The 24443-nt window shown below is 40.4% G+C and overlaps 1 protein-coding gene across 1 annotated transcript; it reads right to left on the reverse strand.

Moving 5' to 3' along the window:
• Window positions 1–2373: 2373 nt before the first annotated feature.
• LOC108978134 (proton-coupled amino acid transporter-like protein CG1139) lies at window positions 2374–22826 on the reverse strand. Its single transcript, XM_018948272.1, has 9 exons — window positions 22709–22826; window positions 6467–6632; window positions 6221–6371; window positions 6042–6163; window positions 5739–5965; window positions 5547–5677; window positions 5304–5482; window positions 2720–2889; window positions 2374–2635 (listed from the first exon to the last, which is right to left on the reverse strand). The coding sequence occupies exons 1-9, from the start codon at window positions 22824–22826 to the stop codon at window positions 2385–2387; spliced, it is 1515 nt and encodes a 504-aa protein (XP_018803817.1). The 3' UTR covers window positions 2374–2384.
• Between the last annotated feature and the right edge of the window lie 1617 nt (window positions 22827–24443).

Raw genomic sequence — 24443 nt, forward strand, 5'->3', positions numbered from 1 at the left:
AATGAAATCTCGATTATCACTTTATCATGCGAGAGTATAAAATGTTCGGTGACACCCGAACTTAGCCCTACCTTACTTGTTTGGTATATATTTTAGCCGGTGAATTTAATTGCAATTTATTGGTGCTTTTTTGTTCAAATGTTAGTTGATTCAGTTTCACAAAATTGGAGATGGATAGGCATTTTGTACGAGAATCTCTATTTGCCGTTATCCTTTGATTAAAAGTGAGCATTAGACGCTTTGGTTTATTTAAGTATTTCTTTAAGAATTACTCTTGTTTGCACGCAAATTAGAGAAGATGCCACAGTACCAATCATAAATATGAAGAAAACTTTCTTAGACCCAAAGGAATTGAAGGGCGATATGGAGGGAGACTTGAAGATCAAAACGAAATATTTTTGTATCTATCAGGTATTATTGAACACATGATTAATTTAATTCCTTACGTATGTAGACGTTATATCATAATAATATTGTTTGTCAAAAAAGTCTTGCGGTATTTTCGCTAGTTGGCGCTGAGAGCGCGTGGTTCTAGTTTTATTCGTCGCATCGGGTCATGCTATACCTTTTTGGAAAGCTCATTTCATGGAACAAAATACAGAGAAAATACGGCATATTTTACAGTACTACTACGATAAAGGCAAAAATGCATCTCAAGCCGCCAATAAAATTTGTGCAGTTTCCAATAGTTTGTGTCAATACAGTTTCCATTTCCACCGCACAACGATGGTTTCAACGTTTTCGTTCTGGTGTAGAGGTCTTCGAAGATGCGTGACGCTCCGGAAGACCTGTCGTCGAAAATTGCGATAAAATCGCTGAATTGGTCGAAAGAGCCGGCATAGTAGCAGCCGTAGCATCGGTCAAGAGTTGGGCATGAGTCATCAAAAAAAAATTATGAACGATTGATAATTGAAAAAAAATTCAATCAAAATACCGCAAGACTTTTTTGACAATCCTTATTATTGTTGTTGTTGTACAGCGTGATGTRTTACATATGTTTGATTTATCTAAATAGTTTAGACAGCGTTGATCATTAAATTGTGTAAATAATCATTTAGCAAGAAGGGTTATCATGTAAACTCATTTGATTGATAATATAAGCACAACTAAAGTGAAGTTTATGGTTAGCACACAGGCACTCAATGGCATACATATACATACATATAAATGTGTGAATGTACATGTATATGAAATATAAACACAATTCAATTTATGTCCAGTGCGCTCATGCCCAATCCACAGTAGAAAGGCAGCAATCGGAATTGATAAGATCACCTTCCCATAGATTACTGCATGCAAGCACTCACACATGCATGCACACACATGCGCGCGCACAGGCAAATGTCCAAATAAACAGACGCGTGGACCTGCGCAATGAAGGTTGTTTCCCAGCAAATTTACACACAAATCGATCAAGATAAAATTTTAATTCACTTAAGCTGCTGCAGCGAAGCAGGCGAACGGAAATTGAAAATTGGAAATAACGCGCATGCGCGGCAAATGGACTGCGCTACGTATGTATGTATGTGTGTGTGCGAGTAGGAACTGCTGCCGTAAAAGGCCAGCAAGCCAACTTGGCGACGTTGCCGTAGCTAGACGCACCACTACGCGCTTTACGCGTCTGCATGCGGCAAGTGGAGACTAAATGCGCGAACAAGTGCGGTGCGCGCCGCGGCAGCAGCAATGGGTGTGCATACTTTCGCAAGCGACATATTGAGGGCAATGAAAACGAACACCGGCATGTAATATCCTTATGTGAGTTTGAGTTGAGAATGTGTGCCACCAAGCGCATGGGCAATGGGCGCACCAGCAATAGCGTTGTTATCTGCGTCGATTCTGGAGCAAAGCGCGCGCACGTAAATTCAGTTCATTTAATGCCTTGTTAGCTTAATTGAGCTATCGCCTAATTAGTCGCAGAATCTCGCCTTATCCGTTAGCAAAACATTTTAATCTAAACGGCCAACAAGTCAACAAGTGCGTGCATGTTGCACGAGTATCTATGCAATACAGCGCGCGATACACTCGCACACATTCGTGCCATATCGCGGCAGCGGTGGTTGTTGTTGACGCGGACACATACCGTAAGGAGCAAGCAAACACAACGCGGGGTGATTGGTTGCATGTTGCAAAGTGCGCACCACGACAACGTGCCGCAACGCTTGTTGCGAGGACACAGGTAGGTATAAAATGTAGCTAATAAATTTCTCGCGCACTCACACCGCCGCTGGCTGTGCTGGACACAAGCCACACACAAGCGCACAATTTTATTGATTTTCTTAATAAAAAACAAACATAAAAACAAACGACTTTGCATTACTTGCAACATTTATTATTATCGATAGCGATTATTTTTCACTTAGCAGCGCAGTCCGTGTAAGGCAGCCTCATTGTTGTAGTTGGTAATTTGCATAGAGGTCGCTGAGCGAGAACCAGGTGCCTATAGCGCCGCCGATAAAGCCAAAGACCATCAAGGCCATATCTTGCCACAAGTAGATCTTGTAGGGTCCAAAGCCCCGGCCGTAGCGCAAGCAAAAGTCCATCAAACCGGGGAAGATCAAGCCGAGATAGGAGAGCGAGAAGGAGCCCACGAGCGATAGTATCAGGGCCAGATGTGAACTCATTGCGGCGGCGAGCACTGTAATGTTATTTTGTTAAGAAATTAAAAAATTTTTAAAGTTAATTTTTCTTTATTGAAAGTTTTGTGGAAAGAGGCACTCACCAGCACCCAGCACAATGGCGATACGCAGCACATACTCCAAAGGATGCGATGGCTTCAAATTCATATATTCCGAGTAGCGCCGCCAACACACCTCGATGGTTATGTAACCTTGTAGTGCAAATGATAAAAATATGGCAACTGCAAACATTAACCGGGCCAAGCGGGGAAAGCTGCAAAGATACGGGAGGGATATCGAAATTTTATTGCTAATAAATTACTTACATCGGTATAATAAAATCTAATTTTCGAAAATTCTACGAAAAAATGCGATAACTAACAGAAGGTTTCTAGACTCCGGTCTTGTAGATCTCCAGAGGTGATTTAGTAACTGATGCCAAGAGCCCGGTGAACCCGGTTCCCCACTCGATGGTGATCGAGTAGACGTTTCATTTTCCGATAATAAAGAAGTTTGAAAAACAATTACACGAGGGTCGATGGATTGCCAGTCGAGCTTTTTAAACACGGCGGCGTAGAACTGATAAGGAGCATGTATCAGCTACTTTGTAAAATATGTTCGGACGAAAGCATGCCCGACGATTATAATTTAAGTATGCTCTGCCCAAACCACAAAAAGGGAGACACCATAATCTGCCCCAAATACCCAGGAATTAGCCTCCTCAAAATCGCATATGAGATTCTATTGAGCGTACTGTGTGAAAGATTAAAGGCCACCGTGAACAAATTGATTGGATCTTACCAGTGTGGTTTCAGGCCTAGAAAATCAACAACTTACCAGATATTCACCATGCTCCAAATCTTGGAAAAGACCCGTGAAATTTGGTATCCGCGCAAAATTAGGACGACTTCCAACCTCACGATGAACAATACTAAAAGGTCCGTAGGGTTCGAGAAGAACCTCTCATAGCTGTTCGTTACCAAAGGAGACTTCTTCAATCTACTGCTGGAGAAAATAATTCTGAATGCAGAGCTTAATCGAATCTTCTACAAATGTGTACAGCTAATAGCGTACGCTTTTGATATTCTTTTCATTGGCCTCAACACCGCCGCCGTTGTTTCTGATTTCTCCAGAATGGGTAAAGAAGCGAAGAAAATAGGTCTGGTATTGAAAGAGGGCAATACGAAATATCTCCTCTCATCAAACAAACAGTCACCGCATTCGCGACTTGTCGACAACAACAATATCGAATGGATGAAAACACTCCAGCTCCGGAGAGTGTTCGACACAGTACACGCCGATGGAAACAGAAGGGTGGTATCTCTAATTGGTGCCAAGCAGTGAAAAGTAAGAATGACWGGCGGTGTCTACGCCAATAAAGAAGAAGAAGAAACAAAAGCTTTACGTCGGAGAATATCGGATCAATAATATGCTAAAAGAAATGTAAATCAAACGATGTTACCGAATAAGCTGAATACGAAGGTAGTGACAGGTCGATCTGCCATCGAGACATAAGGATATATGTACATCAGAGTATGTACATCATATATGTATCTTTAATCTAAACCCGTCGAAACAGAGGTCAAGCTACATTTAACTGTCAAACAGGAGCACAATCTGTTTTGTGAGATTTGCAAGGAATCATTTGTTTTGAGCTTCTCCCCCTGCTGTCGAACTCTTAATCCTGTCTTGTATTATCCACAATGGGTCCGTATGAAGAACACTATTTCCAAAGAATGGATCGCTTTGATCAATATATGAGGTATTTCTTTCCATAGGGACACATCAAAGGCATATATAGTGATAGTAATTACTCTTTTTTTTTTAGATTTTATCTCACCTCGGCTCAAGAAAAGATACAAAGAGGCTGCAGAATCTGAACAATTGGTGTATTTGATACCGTATTATTATAACCTGCCACCTAGAAGTATATGTCCGGTACCCTCTAAAGCTGGTGTATAGAAGATCAGCGGGGCGGTCTGAGTCGATGTCAATCTTTATATTCCCGAACTAGCCCTTCAGTTTTTGGGATATCGAATTGAAATTTTGCAAATGTGATTTTCTTCTTTAATTCGACTTCCAGGTTGCTTACATCAAGCAACAACTTGGCGCATTTTACGTCGATATCTTAAAGTGACAGCGTACAAAATACCGCTTTTGCAAGAACTTTCCTTCAGAAAAAACGGTTTGACAAACCATATTGTGGGCCGGTGGAATCATCGGTCCATATTTCTTCATCGACTATTTGATGCTTGAAATTGAAGCTCGTGATCTCAGTTTCAAGAAGACGGCGCCACTTCCCATACATCGCATCAGTCAATGGATTTATTAAGAGTACACTTCGGTGAGCAGAAAAATTCAAGTTTTAGGCCGGTCGATTGTCCACCAAGATCGTGTGATGTCAAGTCGTTAGACTTTTTGCTTTGGAGATATGTAAAGTTTAAAGTCTATGTAGACAATATCGTTTCGATGCAGGCCTTGGAGCAAAACATCAAGCGTTGCATTCGCCAGTTACCAGTCAAAATACAACGGATATACCATCTAAGACGTAGCCGCATACAACATTCGAAAGAGTTAATCTTCTTTTGAATGATAATAAACATTCCCAATTAAATTGAAGTTTCTACGTTTTTCTTTCAACAAAAAACGTTACCTACTTCTTGGATCAAGTTTTACAAGTCAACTTACAAATCCTCCATTGGTAGATTTGAGGTGATGCTATCCTTGACTTTCTCACCATAGCGCCAGTAGCCGAAAAATGCAATCAATACATATAATATTAGAGAGGTGACTAAGCCCATATTCAATATGCCGTATAAACCTAAGTAATCCCTCGGCGATTTCATTTTAGCTTCAACGGATATAATCTGCCGAAGTTGATCACTTAATTCCATATATATTTTTTAGTTAAAAACAAAAATTTTAACATACCACGCCAACAGATTCAATGGCAAAGAGCACCGTGCCGAAGAATAGCGGATACGATTTCATGTCACCAAATGCACTTCGTTCGGCCAACGCAGGTAATCCCGTGAAAATGTAAGCGAATATAATGACGAAACCTGCAAAACATTAATTCTGCATCAATTCCATCAAAGCCACAAACAAAAGTCTACACTGTACTCAAGCAAATCATGGCGTCAGCTAACGCATTGAACGGCACCAGATTCCGCAGATCGCGCACAAAATAAATCGCCGATAACGGTAAAGAAAGTGCGAAGATGTAAAAGCGTGTGTCGATTTCGTAGCCATAAAAGTCGAGCAACTCCTTCAGATTGTCGGCAATGAAAACGACGTAAGCGCAGCAGACGCCAAAATGATAGAAGGCCAACACGAAGTCAATCGTGGAGCTTAAAACAACAAAATGTTACACACATACACAGACAAGAAAAATATATATTTTTGTATACAAAACTTCATACAAACCGCACACTTTCGCTTAAGAAGCGCAAGCATTTCGGTCCCAACTGCAAAGCGAACGCCATCGAGTCTGGATAGTTCAAACGCGGCACACGCTTCCGCTTGCTCAGCTTGTACATGCCACGCAACTGTAAGCAGCGCCAATTAAAATTTATCATTCATAAACATAGAATGCGCACATTTACCAACACATGCAGGGCGAATATAACGATCGAGCCGATCAAGGCGGTGCTAATCAGGCCGTTCAGCCAACCAGCCGCTTGGAAGGCTTTGGGCATGGCCAAGCAGCCAATGCCGATGGAGGCCTTCAGCAGGCTGATGTAAACTTCGACATTACTGAAATTTATTTCCGCTTTTCAATTTAATTTAATTTAATTTAATTAATTTATTTTTTTGTTTTTTGTTTGTATTATTTGTATGCTCAAGCGTACCTCATGGGATTCTCGACCTTGCGATGCTGATACGGATCATAATCTTCATTTACGCTGTTTTGTGTTTTGTCCATTTCATTAAACTGTTTTTTCATGCCGAGAGCAGTAAGTGTTTTGCAGAATTTATTATAAACAAATTTTAGAATTTCAGCTGTCAGTTGTATTTCTGAGGCGAATTCGTAAGATTAATCGATTTGGAAACATAATTATCGATTTTAGATAGGTTCTGATTTTTAAGGTTTTACATCAATAAATATTTGGTTCAAATAATTTGGATTCTTTGTTTTTGGAAATACCGAACTATGTAAACTCTTTACGTCTTCTAGCAACTCAAAGGTACATAAGGACAGTGTATAATGAATATGATTATCTCAGGGAAATTGACTCAAATCCTTTCTGAAAAAGCTTTTATTGTGTAGAAAGCAATACTTTTGGCAATACAAGCGTCTCCTAACTTCTTCAATTTTTTCCTTTGCTGTAAACAACTTCAAATCCCGGTGGAGGACATCGGAACTCACATAGAATACCCAGCCATGATGCGCAGAACTCTATCTGATGTACTATATAAAGAATGTAAAGCACAGGGGCGGGTACACTGCCTTGGGGCACGCCAGCATGAACAGATCTCAAATCCGACACAACAACAAGAGGGTATCTAAAGCAGAACGTTGGATTGTGCAAGTAAGACTTTAGCAGCAAATAATCAGGCATTGGTAGTTTTTCCTTTAATTTAAATAATAGTTCTAGATGCCAGAATTTATCAAATGCTTGACCGACATCAAGGAAACAGCAGAGCAGTATTTTTCATAGCAACAGTTATAAGGTATTCTACCATATTGCATTATTCAATTCAGGCATACAATTTTTTGAAGCCAAACTTATAATTCGGAATAAAATATTAGTTTGAGTAGATTCCGTCGGTCGTAGTCGCAGGTTGAATCTTGTTTTTTAAAAACAGTTAAGCAGTCATTAACCCATATCAATAATGATTTTATAAATAAAACTCAAATTTTGTTTCAATATTAGTGGTTTCTATTATATACTTTTTCCTTCGCCTGTAAACTTATTTATAAAAAGTGATGTTACGTTATTATGCATTTTAGGTGACGATATATACAAGGTGCGTTCCTAAGTAAACAGGACAGTTTAAATCAGGACATCTATACATACGTCGATTGGTGCATTAGAATCTGCCGTCGTTATCGACTGTCAAGTGAGAATTTCAGGACGTTTCATAGATTTGAAGTGAAGTTATAGCGTTTTAAGTGTCAGTACGTTTGTGTTATCGGTGCGAAAATGAGCTTCGAACAAAGAGCCAACATTAAATTTGTTTTAAAATTTGGTAAAACTTTTATCGCAATGTTTCTATTGATGAAACAAGTTCATGGCGATGATGGCCTATCCCGTAGCAAAGTGCGCGAGTGGTTTCAATGTTTTCAAAGTGGTCGTGAGGACATAAATGACGATCAACATGTGGGCCAATCCGTGATCAGCGCAAATTTCATAGAAAGTGTATGTGAATTCATCAAAAATCAGCCGAAATCATCATTGGAATTCATGGAAATGTTTTTGCATATTATTTTTTATTAGTATTTGGACTGAACATTTGGGCGTACGAAAGATGTGTGCACGGTTTGTTCCGCACAAATTACTGACGACCAAAAATTGCTCAGAATTCAACAATCGAAGGACGGTTATTTGAAAAAAAATCAGATACCCATTGACCACTCCCCGTATTCACCTGATATGGCACCATGCGATTTCTACCTTTTCGGAAAAATGCCTTTGCCCATGAAAGGAACGCGTTATGTAGGCGTAGAGGCAGAAGCAGAAGGAGACTATTTTGAACAAAATAAATTGATTTTGCCGAAATAACAATTTGTTCTGTTTTTTTCTTTTTAAGTCTTGTTTACTTTGGAATGTATTTTTTCAGGTCACTGCTCTCCAAAGAGCTGAACATTGGTCCGAACCGCCGATATCGGACCACCACAGCATATAGTTGGCATACAAACTGATCGATTGAACCAAACCCCATTTATGAAAAACGTTTATATTTGACAAGGTATCTCCAGGAAATTAAGCACATATTATTCTCCGAGGCATCGTTACAATCTCCAGTTCGGATAGCTATAGCTTATGCTTAGCTGCCATACAAGTTAGGAAGATTTTACTGCTACAAATTATCTCCAATATAAAACCACACACCTTTTTTTATAAGCATAAATGAAGCAATAATGAAAAAAATGTACACTACAGAGTGGCTTAAGAAGCCAAATTAATGCCATAAATATATTTAATTTTATCATTGAATGACTTATCTAAAATCTTATTTAAGACGGTCGTGTGAAAATTTCAATCCAGCTGTTTTGTAGAAACTGTTCTCACACATTCTGAAAACAGCGTTTCGAGAAAAAATAGTTTTAAGTTTTGTAAGCCGAATACAATATGTATGTATATTGTACTATTTTGCGCAAAAAATTTTAAGACTTTTTCAGGTAAATTTCGCGCGAAAGCCCATTAATGGAAATATCTTTTTGGTGGGTTGATAAGACTCTCAGTGATATATGTCATAAATGTCATATCAAAATAATCATTAGTATTTAGTGTAAGCTTATCTTTCTGAAGTATCTGTGCCCAAAAAATAAGGTGACATTGTATTTATTTTGAACATTCTTTATTTATTCTTCCACAACAATTTCATCCCCTTCAAAGTAATCCCCACTAGATATAGTACATTATGCCAACGGATTTTCCAATCTTCGAAACACTGGTTGTAGTCACTTTCCRRGATGGCCTTCAGTTCCGTCTTCGCTGCGGCTTGAATATCGTATATAAGCGGTGTCCCCGGAGCGGTCTTTTGAGCTTGGTGAACAGCCAGAAGTCGCACGGCGCCAGATCAGGTGAAGACGGTGGTTGCGGAAAGATATGGGTTGAGTTTTTGGCGAAATGATCATTTAATGCAAATTCTTTGCTCAAAAAATTTCGACATCGCAAAAGACGAAAAACTCACTTTTAGCAGCTCACAAAACGACACGTATCTCAAACACTAATGAATATTTTGACATGGAATTTGACATAAATGTGACTGAGAGTACTACCAAGCTAAAAAAAAAAAAAACAATAATTCTCGAAATCCTTCGACGCGCACAGTTTAAATGCAAATGTCACCTTATTTTTTGGGCACAGGTTATGTTGACAATTTTGTTCGATTATCGAAGTGTGGCGCACTCCTTCGTAAAATAGTAGAAATAAGTAATTTTTGAGCTCTTGCATTGGGAATTACTGACTTCATTAACATAAGCATCAATGTGTTTTGTTTCACAGATGCCGCTTGGAATATTAAAGTGATAATTCACTGGAAATATTGATGCAAATCAAAACTGCTACCTGTTGGGGGCACAAAGAGCCCAAACCGACTGGTTGACCTAATTCCTATTGCTCTCGTGGAACTCCGTGCCGCAAAATACTGCCGCTCACCTGCCACCAACCGCTGTATCTGTGTACTTATGTCTGTGGCGGCGCTTAATCAGTCATCAATAAACATTTATTTAACTGCAAACCACACTCGTATTACCAGCAACTACAATAGCAACAACTAGTCAATTGCAATTGTTGGCACTAACTACACAGTTGTTGGTGTTGTTGTCGGCAACATGCCCGCGCTGTCATTACTGCTATCTGATGTTGTACAAAACATGCATGTGTATGGACTACCACGACTCTGTCGCATTGTTGCAAGTATATATGTGTGTGTGTGTTAGTCAGTTGCCGCTGAGCTCGGTGAATGTCTACAAATCGAAATCATATGTCAATTGTCGTGTCAAACCGAAAATCGATTTCGATGATTGCCATTTGTGGCCGACAATTGTTTACAATATATGTTTAAGCTGGCAACAACAACTACAATAGTAGTAGAAATCAATCGCACAACAACAATTATGCGAATGTAAACAGCGCTGCTGGATTTTTGCAACCACAATGCAGCTATTGTAGTTGTTGTTTTTGTTGCTGCTGTTTTTACATGTCTGTGTGTTGCAGCAACGGAGTAACATGTCGCATAATTAAGTAAACGCGACTATTTGCCAGACATTCGCTCAATCGCTACGTAAATTACCGGCTGCAGGCAATGCGCAGCGCCATTTTCTAACGCAGCTTGCAAACATACTTGCAACATGGTGCAACATGCAGCATGTGACATGCTCAGCATAACGATATATTCAGTAATACCTATCCAAGTTGCATGCAAACGGCGCGCGCGCGCACCCGTGTTCAAATGGAGCGCGGAGCCACCAGCGCGCTGGCAGTGATGTGGCACTGATGACGGCGCGCGCCTTGCGCCTTCGTTCGCGCTGTGGCAGACTGCCAAAGTGATGGCGTTGACGATGCTCGATGGCGTTGATCAGCCGATCAGCCGCTTGTTGTTGGCTATTGATGATGATTGCTGCCGCAACGCGTTGACATGTGCCGCGCATACCGCGTTGTCGTACACACAGCGCATGTGCTGTATGTTGCATGCGAAGACAGTCAAAACTAAGCCTACATTAGTGTACATACACACATCGCGCCTGGCAATTAAAGTTGGCGCGCTCGCACGCGCATATCTTGGCGTTTGCTTGCTGGAATTCGCTCGCGCTCGACACTTGAATGTGAAGTTTGTGACCCAATTGGCGTTTGTGAGCGCAACACTACGCATTACAACTACAACAATATCAACTGACATGTGTGCGCGCGTGTGCCTACTTGCTTGTGCGCGCCTCCATCTGCAATTCTTACGGCAACTTAATGTCGCTTTACAAAGTCGGCGTTTGCCGGAAGTTTGCTTTGCAAAATGCAAATTTAACTGGCAGCCATTTCTATGCTAATTCCGTGCTACAAATGCATACGCAGCAAAGGTGAAAAAACAATCAGCGCTTTGTCGAGTATCCCCACGTTCAGCGTGGTCTGGAGAAATGTGCCCGCGTTATTGGTTTGCAAATGAAATGACAACGGCGTCGTGATGACCTCCCGCATAGCGATTGCACGCAGCAAATTCTAGTTGCCAAACAATCGCGACGCATCGAAGTCAATGCATATTATTACAGTATTAACATATTTACGTATATACCAGTATCTGGCAAAGTAGCCAGTAGGAAATTGGAGCTTGTGGTTTCGTCTAAACAATTAAATGTGAAGTGCTCCAAGGAAAAACCGGTCTCATAGGAAAAATTTATTATTTGTTTGAAGGAAAATAACACCAACCAAGTTTCAAAAACGGTAACATATCTAACACATATCAGCTGTCTTCGATTCGCCATTACAATGCTCGGTAACTTCGCGCTGCTCGCTTTTCAAAAAATTTAATTGTGAAAAGTACACTGTTTTGAAGAGAGTACTGAAATTAATGCAAGGGAATATGTTTAACCTTCATTAAGTTGGCTTATCCACCTAACGTGGTCTTAAAAAGTTTTTGCTAGTTTTATCATTATAAGTGACCCAAAGACCCCAAAAATTAAGTTTTTCATTATAGAATTACTTTTAACAAATTATAGTTGTTTATGGAAAATTAATGCTTACTAAAATATTTTTTTCGCAGAAAGAAGAATTTATATATCAAAGAAAGAAGTGCAACACCACTGCGCATGCGTCATGGTAGGGATGGTACGATTCACTACTATCCAACACTTAAGTAAAGAAAAACTACAGTTCTTTACATTCCGGTAGACCTAAACGTGAAATCTTCAAAAACTACATATGCCCTTGGTAGTATGACTGATATACATAACTCCTGACTTCAATTTGATATTAAGAGAAATTTTAGACATTGTGACTCGTTTAGTCAAATATATATACTGTTGTAAGCTAAAGCAATGGTCTGGTGGTTGGCATTCAATAGAGAATATAATATCAGAAAATTAAATGGAACACAGAGAGCAAACTCTGCACGGGTTACTAAGGCTATTATGTCATGTACGACTGATGCGCTTAAAATGCACCTGTTTCAACTACCCATCGATCTCATAGATATTTTCATACAAAAAGTACTAGCATTTGCTGTTATAAGAATCAATGAGATATGCAGCTGTAACATGCAAAGTTATGGACACAAAGATATCTTGAACCAGCTTAAAATAAATCTAAATGCACCGATTATATGCTCTCAAGATTTTTTTTTTTTATTTTTTTTTTAATTTTTTTTTTTTTTAGTGACTTCAAGGTGAAATTACCATCCAAGTGTGAGATAGGAATATCTTCTAGGCGAGAGCGGAGAAGAGTTTTAGTACGGGAGGAGGATACTATCTCATTCTTAAACGACGTATCCAAAATGAACTCTGGAGTAGAGACAGGGGTATATTTCGGGGATCTGGATATCTCGCTTTCTATCCGTCTTGCAAACAAAGCGGTAGTACTTGGCATTTAAAAAGCTTGTGAAGTTCTACTGAATAACAACGGGAGGATATAGAAAACAATAGTATACACAGATAACCAGGGAGCATTGCTAGTATTCGGCAAAGATTAATGCCAACATAGTCAACAAGTGTAGGAAAGATTTTCAGCTCACTCGCATGTCCTCTCCACTTGTCCATAATCTGGGTTTCCGGTAATGGGAATATTTTTGGCATAAAAGAGCAGACATATTAATTAGATCAGAAGTCTTTCTGCAAGATTTCGAGGCAGCAATAACACTTCATCAAAAAGAACCTTACATTCACTTTTAATAGATTGCTCATAGCTGATGGAAGTCAATAGCAAACTGCCACATAACAGAGCAAATACCAGATAACGGAGTATGACAAAACTGGAACTAAGCACTTATTACATAGGTCCAAATATATAATAGTATTTAGAGACTTATTTAGAGGCTTAGGGCTGTCATAATGGGGATATGGCTACTTGGAGAACATGCGTTGAAAATGGGAATGCTCTATAGCAACACTTGCTGCAGCTGCAAACTCAAAGATAATATGAAAATGTTCATGTACTTCTTCTATGAGTGTCCAAGTCTATTACAAACCCGACACAGAACTTTTGAAATCCATCACTTACTACACTTTGAGTGTCTGTCTCAGCATAACGGAGATGAATCGTGTCATTGAGGGCCCTAAACAGTTTAAACACGCCGATGAAACGAGATAGCAAGATTTAAAGGTCTAATATATCAAAATGATATCTAGCGCCAATTGAGCCCGAGGAGGCTATCCTACAAACTACCTACCTACAGGGTTTGTCCGGAAAGTAGTAGGACTGAAGCGATTTAAAAAAATGTTAATCGCTAAAATTATTTAAAAACTTCCAAAATAAGCTTTTTCGGCGTCGCTGCAGCGCTACCAGCGCTATTTCTAAGGATTGAAGGCGTCTTGGAGGCGTTCTCCAGAATAGCCTTGGAAGGCGTTCTTCAGAATAGCCCTGAGAGCCGAGCTGCACGCTGCTTGGATCCCCTTTCAATGGCATTTTCAGTCAAGCAGGAATAGAGCGGCTGCGGATGCTTTGGAATGCCGGCCTTGGTTAGGTAGCTGTTCTGATGAAAAGCGGCTGCGATATATTGTCCGACCCGATTTACCCTGCGTTTGAGTCTCTTGAGGACTTCCACGTAAAACTTGACTTGACGGTTTGTCCAGTAGGAACAAATTCATGGTGAACGATGCCTTTGATGTCAAAAAAGAGAATGAGCGTCTTTTTCACTTTGGATACGCTCATTCATCGGCGCTCTCTTCCCGGCCCACCAAAAAAGCCCAGTAACTTATATAACCTCTGACGTTTCCTTCTGGGTGTTACCATACAAGCTTCCGAGCCAACTGAAGGCACCCTGTTCAGGGTATAGCCATATACTTGTAGTATATTGAAGCAAGGGTTAATTAAATAGCCTTTTTTCTCAAGACAATGCACTGAACCTTAACCACCCACAAGTACAGTGTCCTCAAAAGTCGTATAAACAACGCGTAGCAGTAAACAACTTCAACTAAATAATTTGTTGTTATTAGCATTGAGTTTGTGCCTAGCAAGTCTTTGCGCTGCGAAAGCGAAAAAAACAAGCCTCCCATTTGCCAGGGATTTATGTGTATTGCATTTTACATTATTGCAGCAGAAACATTTCCGCCACCGCAATGATTATACACAGAAACCGCTACGTACATGCATATGCAAATAAAATCGAAATGCATATTTATATAAATGTATATGTAAATTTGTATACATGTAAGCAGTTGTATTGTTGTACGTCCCTGGTAGGCGCTAAAGAGCAGCGTTGAACCTACACCGCCCTCGGCTATTGAAAGTGGACTTTTAAATGCCAATCGCACGCTCTATTGGCAGCCATGATGAGCAAGTCACTGCTGCGCGCACGCACACAGCTACACACGCAAATGCATATGCAAATTCATAGCCTCGCGGCTACGGCGCGCGGCTATTGCGGGTGCGTGAGGTTATTGGTCGCACGGCCGACGCTGCGGCGCGCGTACACACATTTTGTCACCTTTGATGTCAACATTTTACTGCATTCGATTTTTATAATGCGCAATTTGCATAAAATATTCCTTGCAGCGATCGAAACGCGGCAGCGCGAGGTGAAATGTGAAATGAAATTGAAAATGTTCTACGCAAGTGAATATGAATGAGCAGCGCGGCGCGGCGGAGTTGACGCCCAAAGTGCGTTGCTGTTGTTTGCATTTATTGTGGAATTTACTCCTACATACAACAAATAGTTGCCTGGTTTATGCTTAATGTTGTTATTGATATGTTGTTGTTGCATTGTGTTGGCAAGCGTCGCAGTTGTCGCGCAAAATGAGGTCAAATCGGTCACCGGCGTACTCAAATCAACAAATACAAATGCTTTGGCATAAATATACATTTGCATTTTGCATTGTGCGTGTGTCACAAGCGGGTCCTTATTGTGGCTGCCACAATGCAGCTGGAAGGAAGTTGTGCGAGAAATTGCTTTTTAAATGGAAAGTTGTAAAGTTCGCACGACAAGCTGATGACAATTTATTGCAAATAACTTATAACAGTAAAATACTTTGAGGGAACTAACTAGTTTTATTTTTAAGTGTTTTCAAGCTCCACTAGAATGGAACGTCGACGTATTCTATTTGCGCTTAATATTATTGAAACTGGTTGCTCCCGCTGCATGTTCTGCATGTGTCCTTGCCTGGACAGTTTTCTAGCTGTGTGAAGACAAAATTGAGTTGATGGAATGAAATGTTGCCAAAAATATATTTGAATGTATTGTGAGAAATCGTTAAGAAAATAGAATATCTTTCAAAATTGCGCGCCTAAAAATAAGGCAGTTAACGCGTAATAAAAAATTGATTATTTTTACTTTAAAGGAAGACGTATTGTCGATTCGCGCGGTAGCGAGAACAATAGGATGTAACCATCTTTAAAAACTCCAAAGAGATAAGACGGGACTTAGAGGAGCAATACAATGTGACAATGAGTGCGAGAACAGTGTGGAGGAGGTTGAAGGAGTATGGTTTGAATGCGCGAAAATGAGGAATTGGAAGGGGCGAAAACGCACCGTAACTGAGCCTTGGAGCAGTGGAAAGCGGTAATACGGTCAGATGAAAATAGATTTAATTTGCAATGGAACGACCAGTTACCGCATATTCGTCGATTTCTGGGGCAACGTTTCGCCGAAAATTGTGTGACGAGAACGGTGTAGCATCCTGAAAGTCAAATGGTCTGAGCGTGCTCTTCTCTTTATAACCGAGGTCCTTTACTTTTTATTGATGGGAAGATAAACGCTCAGAATTATGCAGAAGTTGTACAACATTTTATAGCTCCTGTCATAGAAGAAAACTATGGGCATATGTACTTCTGAATCTTGGCTCTGGCACCGAGTACGATGACGAAGGCAATGAACGTTTTAAAGAGGCTGTTACAGAAGAAAATATCAAAAACGTTCACAAAATAATTTAGGATGACGATAAAATGACGTCGTCCGAGATAGCACGAGATATCAATTGAACATGTACATCATATCATTCGCGAAGAATTGGGTATGAGAAGGCTCTGTGCAAAATGGGTTCCGCGCCAGCCAAGACAATGTACCGAATCACAAGTCGATGACTGCGATAACGATAACCCATGAATTTACCATATTACCCAGATCTGGCACCTTATCGACTATTTTTTACCTCAGATCGAGAAAAAATTTACGTCGAATGAAGATGTGATCTCCGAAACCGAGGCCTATTTTGAAGCAAAAGACAAATCGTATTACAAAAATGGTGTCGAAAATTCACCTGTCAAAAAAAATTCATGCAAAAAATTTCAAAAAATGTATTAACTCACATGTTAGTATACCGAATTTCGTTCTGATATCGCATTTTAATATTATAGTGGGAGTATCCGGCGATATATAGACAAGGCCATAGTGTTTGGCTGACTTATACGTAAGTCACTTCCTCTATTCAAAAAGAGATAAATTATTTATAATTTTTAAGTTGTAGTTTGAATAGCAATAAAGGGTTATCCATTTCGAGTTTCCCTACTTGAAAAAACAACACTGGAACTTCGGGGAATAATTATTATCAGTCGAAAGAACATTCTTAGTTGAGTTCAATTTTCGATTACTCGTTCAAGCATTTTTACTGGTAACTGGCGAATGACAGTTGTGATGTTTCGCATCAAGGTCTGAATTTACATGTTCTTACAGGAAAAAGTCTAACGGTGTGATATCACACGATTTTCGAGGGCTATCGACCGGGCGAAAATGTTAAATTATTTGTTCGCAGATCCGTTAATTGATGCGATGTGTTGGAAGTATCGCGGTCTTGCTGAAACAAATTATCGCCGATATCACGTGTATGAAAAATGTACGATTACCTGGCTCAACTGTTAAAATCTATGAAATCTGTCCTGCATCTGAACTGAATATTTCCATACGAAAACGTATGGATTAGACTCTGAAAAGCTTTAATATTCAGATAAGCATCCACGATGATAAGGTTGTACTTTTACAATGACTTGAGCAAACAGATGACGGTTTGAATATAATCTAGATTACATCAATCTCATCGACGAATACTTTCCATGACATAATCAATCCTTAATCATCGCAAATCACTCCAAAAACTTTCGTAAAATTTAGAAACATTTACGTTTATGCTGTTTTTTCATGGCAGTGTTTGGCTGATTATCTCAACCTTTTACGTATTATAGTTAGATTTAGAAGTGGTTTTAAAGGATCATACTTCTTCTTGATGCTACCATTTTGGAGCACAGTGAGCCTAATGGTAGTCTGATTGGAGCCGCTTTTAGTCAGACCGTCTACCACTTTTCTTTCAACAAACCCGCTAACCAGATAATTCTCTATCGCATCTACTTTACAATAATCAAATGACAGATTATTTAATAGACACAAACGTTCGGTTGAAGGTTCTATGTTATCTGATAGGAACAGATAGTAGTAGGAATTATTTTATAGTGACTTTTAATGCCAGAGTACTAAAAGCCTTGAGACACAGCTCATCATGCTTAGATAAAGGTGAACAATAATATTCAAAGCCTTCCTTTCGACATGTTAACCATCAACTATTTTCCTTTTTCCTTCATAAAATCCTTAGTAACAATATTCAGAAACAATAGATAAGTGTTATTAAAATAGTTTTCTATATTCACAAATATTATTATATTTTATTACAACTATTTTTAAAAAGGATCATCTTTCTTATCACCCACAATTGTAGATTTTACTTGCATAATCCTTGGCGCTACTACTACAAGATAAATTGTGAACAAACGAAGAGCAGCAACCGCATGCTCACACATTCGAGATCATTGTCTTGCCCATGCGCCTGCAAAGCCCAGCGGCCAAGATGAATTATTTAAGTAAGCAAAACAAAAAATTATAAAAAGCTGGCTGAGTCAGAGAAGAACAAAAAAAGGCCGTTTTATTAAATGCATAACTGCAACTAATGGAGGCTATAGATATTTACCATAAAAGATTCAGATATTAGGGTTCTCAAGTTCAGTGTTTGAAATCTGCAGTCAATATCAAAGCATAGAGTTCTAATAGTGACTTTAGGTTATGTCAGAAAAACGGTAAATGAAGTGTCTATATCCGGCAGCTTAGGTTAAGATAGGTTAGAATGTAAGGCTTATCCTCGTACCAAAAGTAAGCCAGGATGCCACTTGAACAGCTGTAAACGTTCGTCTTCTGTGATATCTGAAACTCCTCGATATGAATTACAAGATCTTTGTAGATCGGCGAAGCGCTTTGAACCGACCATAAATTAGTTAAGAATTTGCACCCGAAAATATATGTATGTAACCTCACCGCATGTGAGCTTACTGGATAGTGTCTAGAGCCTATTGGCGGCGAGACTACTTCTTGAATTCCACTTTGGGTCAAAGGAAGCCGCAGCGACACAAATTTGGTTATTGACTTCACTGGATAAATAAAACGCTAGAGAGCAAGAGGAAAACGAAGTACTGACTCAATTACAAATTGGGGTAAAATGTCCTGGTACGGCTCTAATCCGGTACTCGAACAAGTCGGATAACAAAATAGCTTGATGTTATAACAAATTGTAAGTTAAACACTCTTTAACAAGTCTTGATCGCAGCGAACTCAAGGACAGTTGATGATTGTCACCGCCACTTGAAAGATGCGTCAGTGATCTGGTCGTTCTTTCATTTCGCTGTTTAGTGCCAATAGTATACTCCAAGTGTTGCCAGGTCTTTCTCCACTCGGTCTCTCTAACAGAGTGGAGGCGTTCCTCTTTCTCTGCTTCCAGCGGCGGATACTGGCTAAAATACTCTCAGAGCTTGAGTGTTTTTAACCAATCCGACCACAAAACATAGCCAGCATAGTCAATGTCGTCGTATGACTCATACAGCTCATCATTCTATCGTATGCGAAATACAAACTCATTGGCTTCGTTTTTTTTTTTTTGTTAAACCTAGAGAAAGCAAAAGGAATGTTGAATACTCTTGTGGAAGATTGTACCTACTCAATTCAGTTCTGCAGCTCGATTTTTTTTTTCCAACATTAGAGTTGAGGAACTCCCACGATGGGGAGTCGCCTTGCCTGAAAAGTAATTTGTTATTTTACGGCTCGAAGGGGGTTTCAGATTATGAAAAAGCGGTTTGTTCCGTATAGGAATGACATTGCCTATAGCTTGGCATTATTTTGACAGAAAGAGAATACGGATTTCAACTACTTTCTCTTTAAGACGAAGTATGCAACTGCTTGATATCTGCTCCTTTCCACATTGACTTTGAAAATTGATATAGCTATTTGTACCACATTGGAAGTCTGAGGCCTGAAAAAGGTAAAAGTGACCCCTTCATACCCGGTTCCGGTATGGAACACTTCGGACCACCAGAAATCCACGTAATATTCATCCTATTATGTTTTGAAAGTTTCTTGGACTTATTGTTCAGATATATGGCTGAAGTGACACTTGCTTTCAATTAGAAGAAGGTTCACTCCACACCTACTGCAATTCATATAGACCTTTAACAGTCACCGGGTTGGCTGAATGTGATTCCATTAAAAAGAAGATGTTTCAACCTCGTCTTCCTCTCAGCAGATTCTGCAGCTGGCATCCGGTAAAATACTTAACCTTAACATGGAAACACCAATAGTCCAATGTCTATGTATAATAAAAGTAAGCTGGTTCTCTCACGATAGTGATTCGCCGGAAAAGAACAATGCTTCTAACATTGGCTACTTCAACGACAGCCAGGCTGAAGTGTTCTTCTTTCACAGTTCTTTAGCGCTGCAGTTTCCAGCGATACCTGTATGATCTGGTACCCAGATTAGTCTTTTCCAGAGGTGAGTCGACAATGCTAGTGAGGTTAGGCATACCTTAACCACAGGTTGTAGACGAACTTTTTGATTAAAAAAGAGAAAAATATATAAAAGATCGTATCGTATCGTATTTTAAACCACCTTCTAGTGGCCGTAAGACAAATTCCACAGCGGTTATTACCCATTGATCAATATATGCCTCGACAGGAGGTTCTTAGACTAGAGATATTTCTTTTGATGTTTAGGAGTCTTTTAAATATCGAAGTTTCGTTCAATTAACACTTGAACTAACTTAAGAACGAATAAAATGTATCGCCCTAATCCCCATATAATGATATGAACACCCTTACATATACGAATATATGTTTAACTCTATATACTACATATGTATATGTTATATAGATTTTTTAAAGAATGAAACTATATGCGTTTGAATAATGGGTACGTGTAGGCAGTGACGTTTCAGTGAAGTGCGCGGCGAGCAGCCATACAACCGAAGCGGCTGAAGCGCAGCGGAGCAACATTTGGCTTTCTAGCTGTAGGGCAAAGCAAGCAGACTACTGACTGCAAATCAGAGACCGCACGAAAGGGTACGATTACGCAGACTAGCATGTGCCGTGCAAGATAATTTTTAAGCTTAAACGCCCACACAATCTTTGTGGCATTTGTGGCATTGGCTGTGCGGACGGACAGTTGAGTGGCTGATCTGGCTATCTGCGCGCGGCTGCTATTATTAAAATGTTGTTATGAGCGGCTAAAGGGTTCGCTTTACTCAGCGCTTAGTCAACAGCACTTGCTGAGGTGCGCTTGTTGTTGTTTTCATTTTTGTTGTGACTTGGACTGTTGTTGGCCGTTTTAATTTCCAAGAAAGTTTTGCGGCTAAATATCAATTTAAGAGATTTTCGGAATTCAAATTGCCACCGGGCAATGGGCACTCTTCATTACTGCGCACACACACACACACACACACACGCAAACAAATACTTGCACATAACTGTGGGTGCGTGCGTGTGTTTTTGCATTTAGTGTGTATTATTGGATTGTGGAGGATAGAGTCATGTGTAGAAGTTCACGGAAGTGAGGAAAGTTTTCTGATCGCCATTCACTTGGGAGTGGCCAGAAACGATTCTTTTACATATGACTCAAGCAGCTCACGACTTCCGGTCTTTGACCNAATTGGCGCCACGTAGCGAAAAGAAGAAACGACTGGCGCGCTGTTGTTAACTCGGCTATAATCGCGTAAGCGGTGACTACGCCAATCAAGAAGAAGAAGTGTATTATTGTTGTTGCCTTTGTCTCTGTTTGCGCGGTTATTTGCATAAAAGCGCCTAGCCAGCGGGCCAAAGCGATTAAGTCGCTTTGGCTAACAATTGAGCGCGAGTCCTTGAATAGCCGCGCTTGATTTGTAAATTGTTTGCTAATAATTGCTTGCTGACGGAGCAGAAAACGCGCGCGATTTGACTAGTAAATTATTATATTTTGGTGAATAATTATCGGTTAAACGCGCGCATTGTCGCAGCGTAGCTCCAGAACTGCTGCGCTGCCGCGGCGCATTCTTTTCCAATGAAACAACGCAACGCGGCGGAAATAGAAAATTAGTACACGCCTCAAGTTGTGCCTGCGTTGGATGAGTGGACGAGTATTGCACCACAGCAAGCTTTAACTACGCATAACAACAACACYGAATATTATTATTATTACCGAATCTTCATATAAGTTGAGGATATGTTCTTGCGCGCAACCGATCATTAACTTCATTTGTGCAGCGCTATCGCAACGAATGCATCTGAGATGACTATACGCGCCGATCCAACTGGCAACCGCCAACGCCCGCCGAAATGCAATTAGCTGCTGTGGCAGAAGCTGTCCGCCACCAAGGATACCGGCTGGCAAGGCGCGCGCGCACCGCAGCCACCGCCAACTGCTGGACGAGAGTAAATTATTTGCTGCACAGCAGCAGCCACTTAACGAAATAATGCAAGACAAAAGCAACAACAGCAACAACAACAACAACAACGATAATAATAATATATATACAAAAAATGTAAACAAAATGCTGAATTAAACTTTTACGACTCCGTTTCGTAATTCATTGAGCACTATACGAAGGTCTACGTGAGCTGCGCGTACCGCGCTCCTCAGCGTCTGTTCAACGGCTATCACCGTCGTATGGTTGTCCTTAATCGCAGCCAATTTAGCCTGCGGCGACTGCACTTACGCCGCATCTCTTATACTGCTCATTTTACTTATCTTTTTTGTGCAGCCGAACCCGCCCACTTACCGAACATTTTTTATAATTTCAAAATTCTTTTTTGCAACGCCACTCCATCCAGCTGATGTGCGTTGGCACCGCGCGCGTTTCCCTTGCGTTCTTGCTTTGCCCCTCAGCCTTACGTTGCGTTCACTAGCGCGCCCTTAAAGTGGTCCATAATGTCTGCGGGGCGCAAAAGCGCAGCGTACGTGAGCGCAGCAAAGCAGAAAAAATCGCAAACTTCACTGCATCCTCCCACTTTTTTGCAACGTCATCAAGTGATGTTGCGGCGCAACGGCCTCCACATGGCTACCGCCACTGCCACCCTCATGTGCACGCAGATCGCGCAGATGCGCCATCGATGACGACGACGGCATATTCACTTATTGCTGCTGGCCACGTTATAACACAGGAGCGCGCCTCCTACCGCTGCAACTGCCACACCGCCAAATACCGGCCGATTGGCTTGATTTGCCACAAGAGCTTGCGTTGCCGCAATTATATTCAACAAAGCGGTCGGTGTTTGTATGCGTGTTTGTACTGCATATGCAATGTGCTGCTGTGCGGGAGATGTTGCACGGTTGCTCTTCAACATTTGATTTACGATGCGTCCACTAGCCGTGGTAGGAGTTGCAAGCAAATGCGCAAAGAAGAGAACTTTTAAGTTGCTGAAAAAAGATGCTTGAAAAAAGTTGCTTGAAAAAAATTTTGAGTAAAAGTGTATGAAGAAAAAATCACAACCACCTCCTCTTCCGGCCATCGAGTCCACGCGTAGCATGTATGTTGCATGCGGTAGCGTCTGAACTGAGTTTTATATATGCTTTTCACAAGCACACAGCCCTGAATTGATGGAGATAAAGTTCACATCTAATCAATGCGATTGCAATACGAAGATATCCGTGTAATTACACAGGCAAACATATTTTTACTCTTCGAACGCAGGAGATTAAGCGTCATTACATTTCTATGAGAAACAAAATATTGAAAATTTACCAGTGAAATATTGAAAAAGTGAACTTGAGTCTGATCACTTTGTATAGCAGCGATGCTGTAATAGTCGGATAACCACGATTCCGAAAAATGATCAGCTTTTTAGGAAGGAAAAAAGTTTCAGATCGACATCTAAAAAACTGAGGGTTCGTGGTGTGCCCTTTTACTGACAGGCGGCCCAACGGGCGGGCGAAATGATGGACATGGCTAAATAGAACAATTTATTACGCTGATCATTTATTTTTTATAGGGTCTCCAGCGGAATACTAACTGGTCAGTGTCTGGTGGCGACATACGCCCGCTAGATGGAGCTAACAGATCAAGAAGACTGTAGGAAATGTCGAGAGCTGGGCGCCAGGAAATAATGGAGCAGAACTTTGGCCTTTGTCCTGCATTGGCAAAACTATGCCGCAAGCATCTGGGGTCCCCATCATTAGTGACTCACAGAGCAGCAGAGTCTAAATGATGACTAACGATGATGGCATCCTAAACGATGACTACTCCTCTTGGACTTAACAAGGAAACTCCATCTCGTATTATAAATGATCAAACTGGTCTATGCTTGGCTTATTGGGTCAATCAGGTAGACCTAACCTAACTTTATCTGAGGTCTCCAAGGTTTCCTTTTAGGTGTTACAAACATCGTGACAAACTTGGTATACTTTTTTCAGAGTATAAAAACGAATTCCTCATGCCTCGAAAGCTTTATAGAGGATAACAGTCCAAGACTTCGTATTTTCAGACATCTTTACGGATTCGCTGGAAACTACAAAGCTAATGAATTAATAGAAGTAACACCCTTTCCCGCTCTCATCGAGGAGGTAACGTCTGATCTCCGCTGTCATCTTACCTTCTAGCATCACGAGTATCACAAGCATTGGTCGACGTCCAGCTTCTGTGTGACGACTAGATTCTTCTAGCCTAGAATAGAACGCAGGGGATTTACTGAACCACTTGCTTAAAGAAAAGCTCATCTTTTTAACTATTCTTACTACTGGATATTG

This window comes from Bactrocera latifrons, unplaced genomic scaffold, assembly GCF_001853355.1.
Source record: "Bactrocera latifrons isolate USDA-ARS-PBARC rearing strain unplaced genomic scaffold, ASM185335v1 scaffold_1, whole genome shotgun sequence".
Classification (NCBI taxonomy): Eukaryota; Metazoa; Arthropoda; class Insecta; order Diptera; family Tephritidae; genus Bactrocera; species Bactrocera latifrons.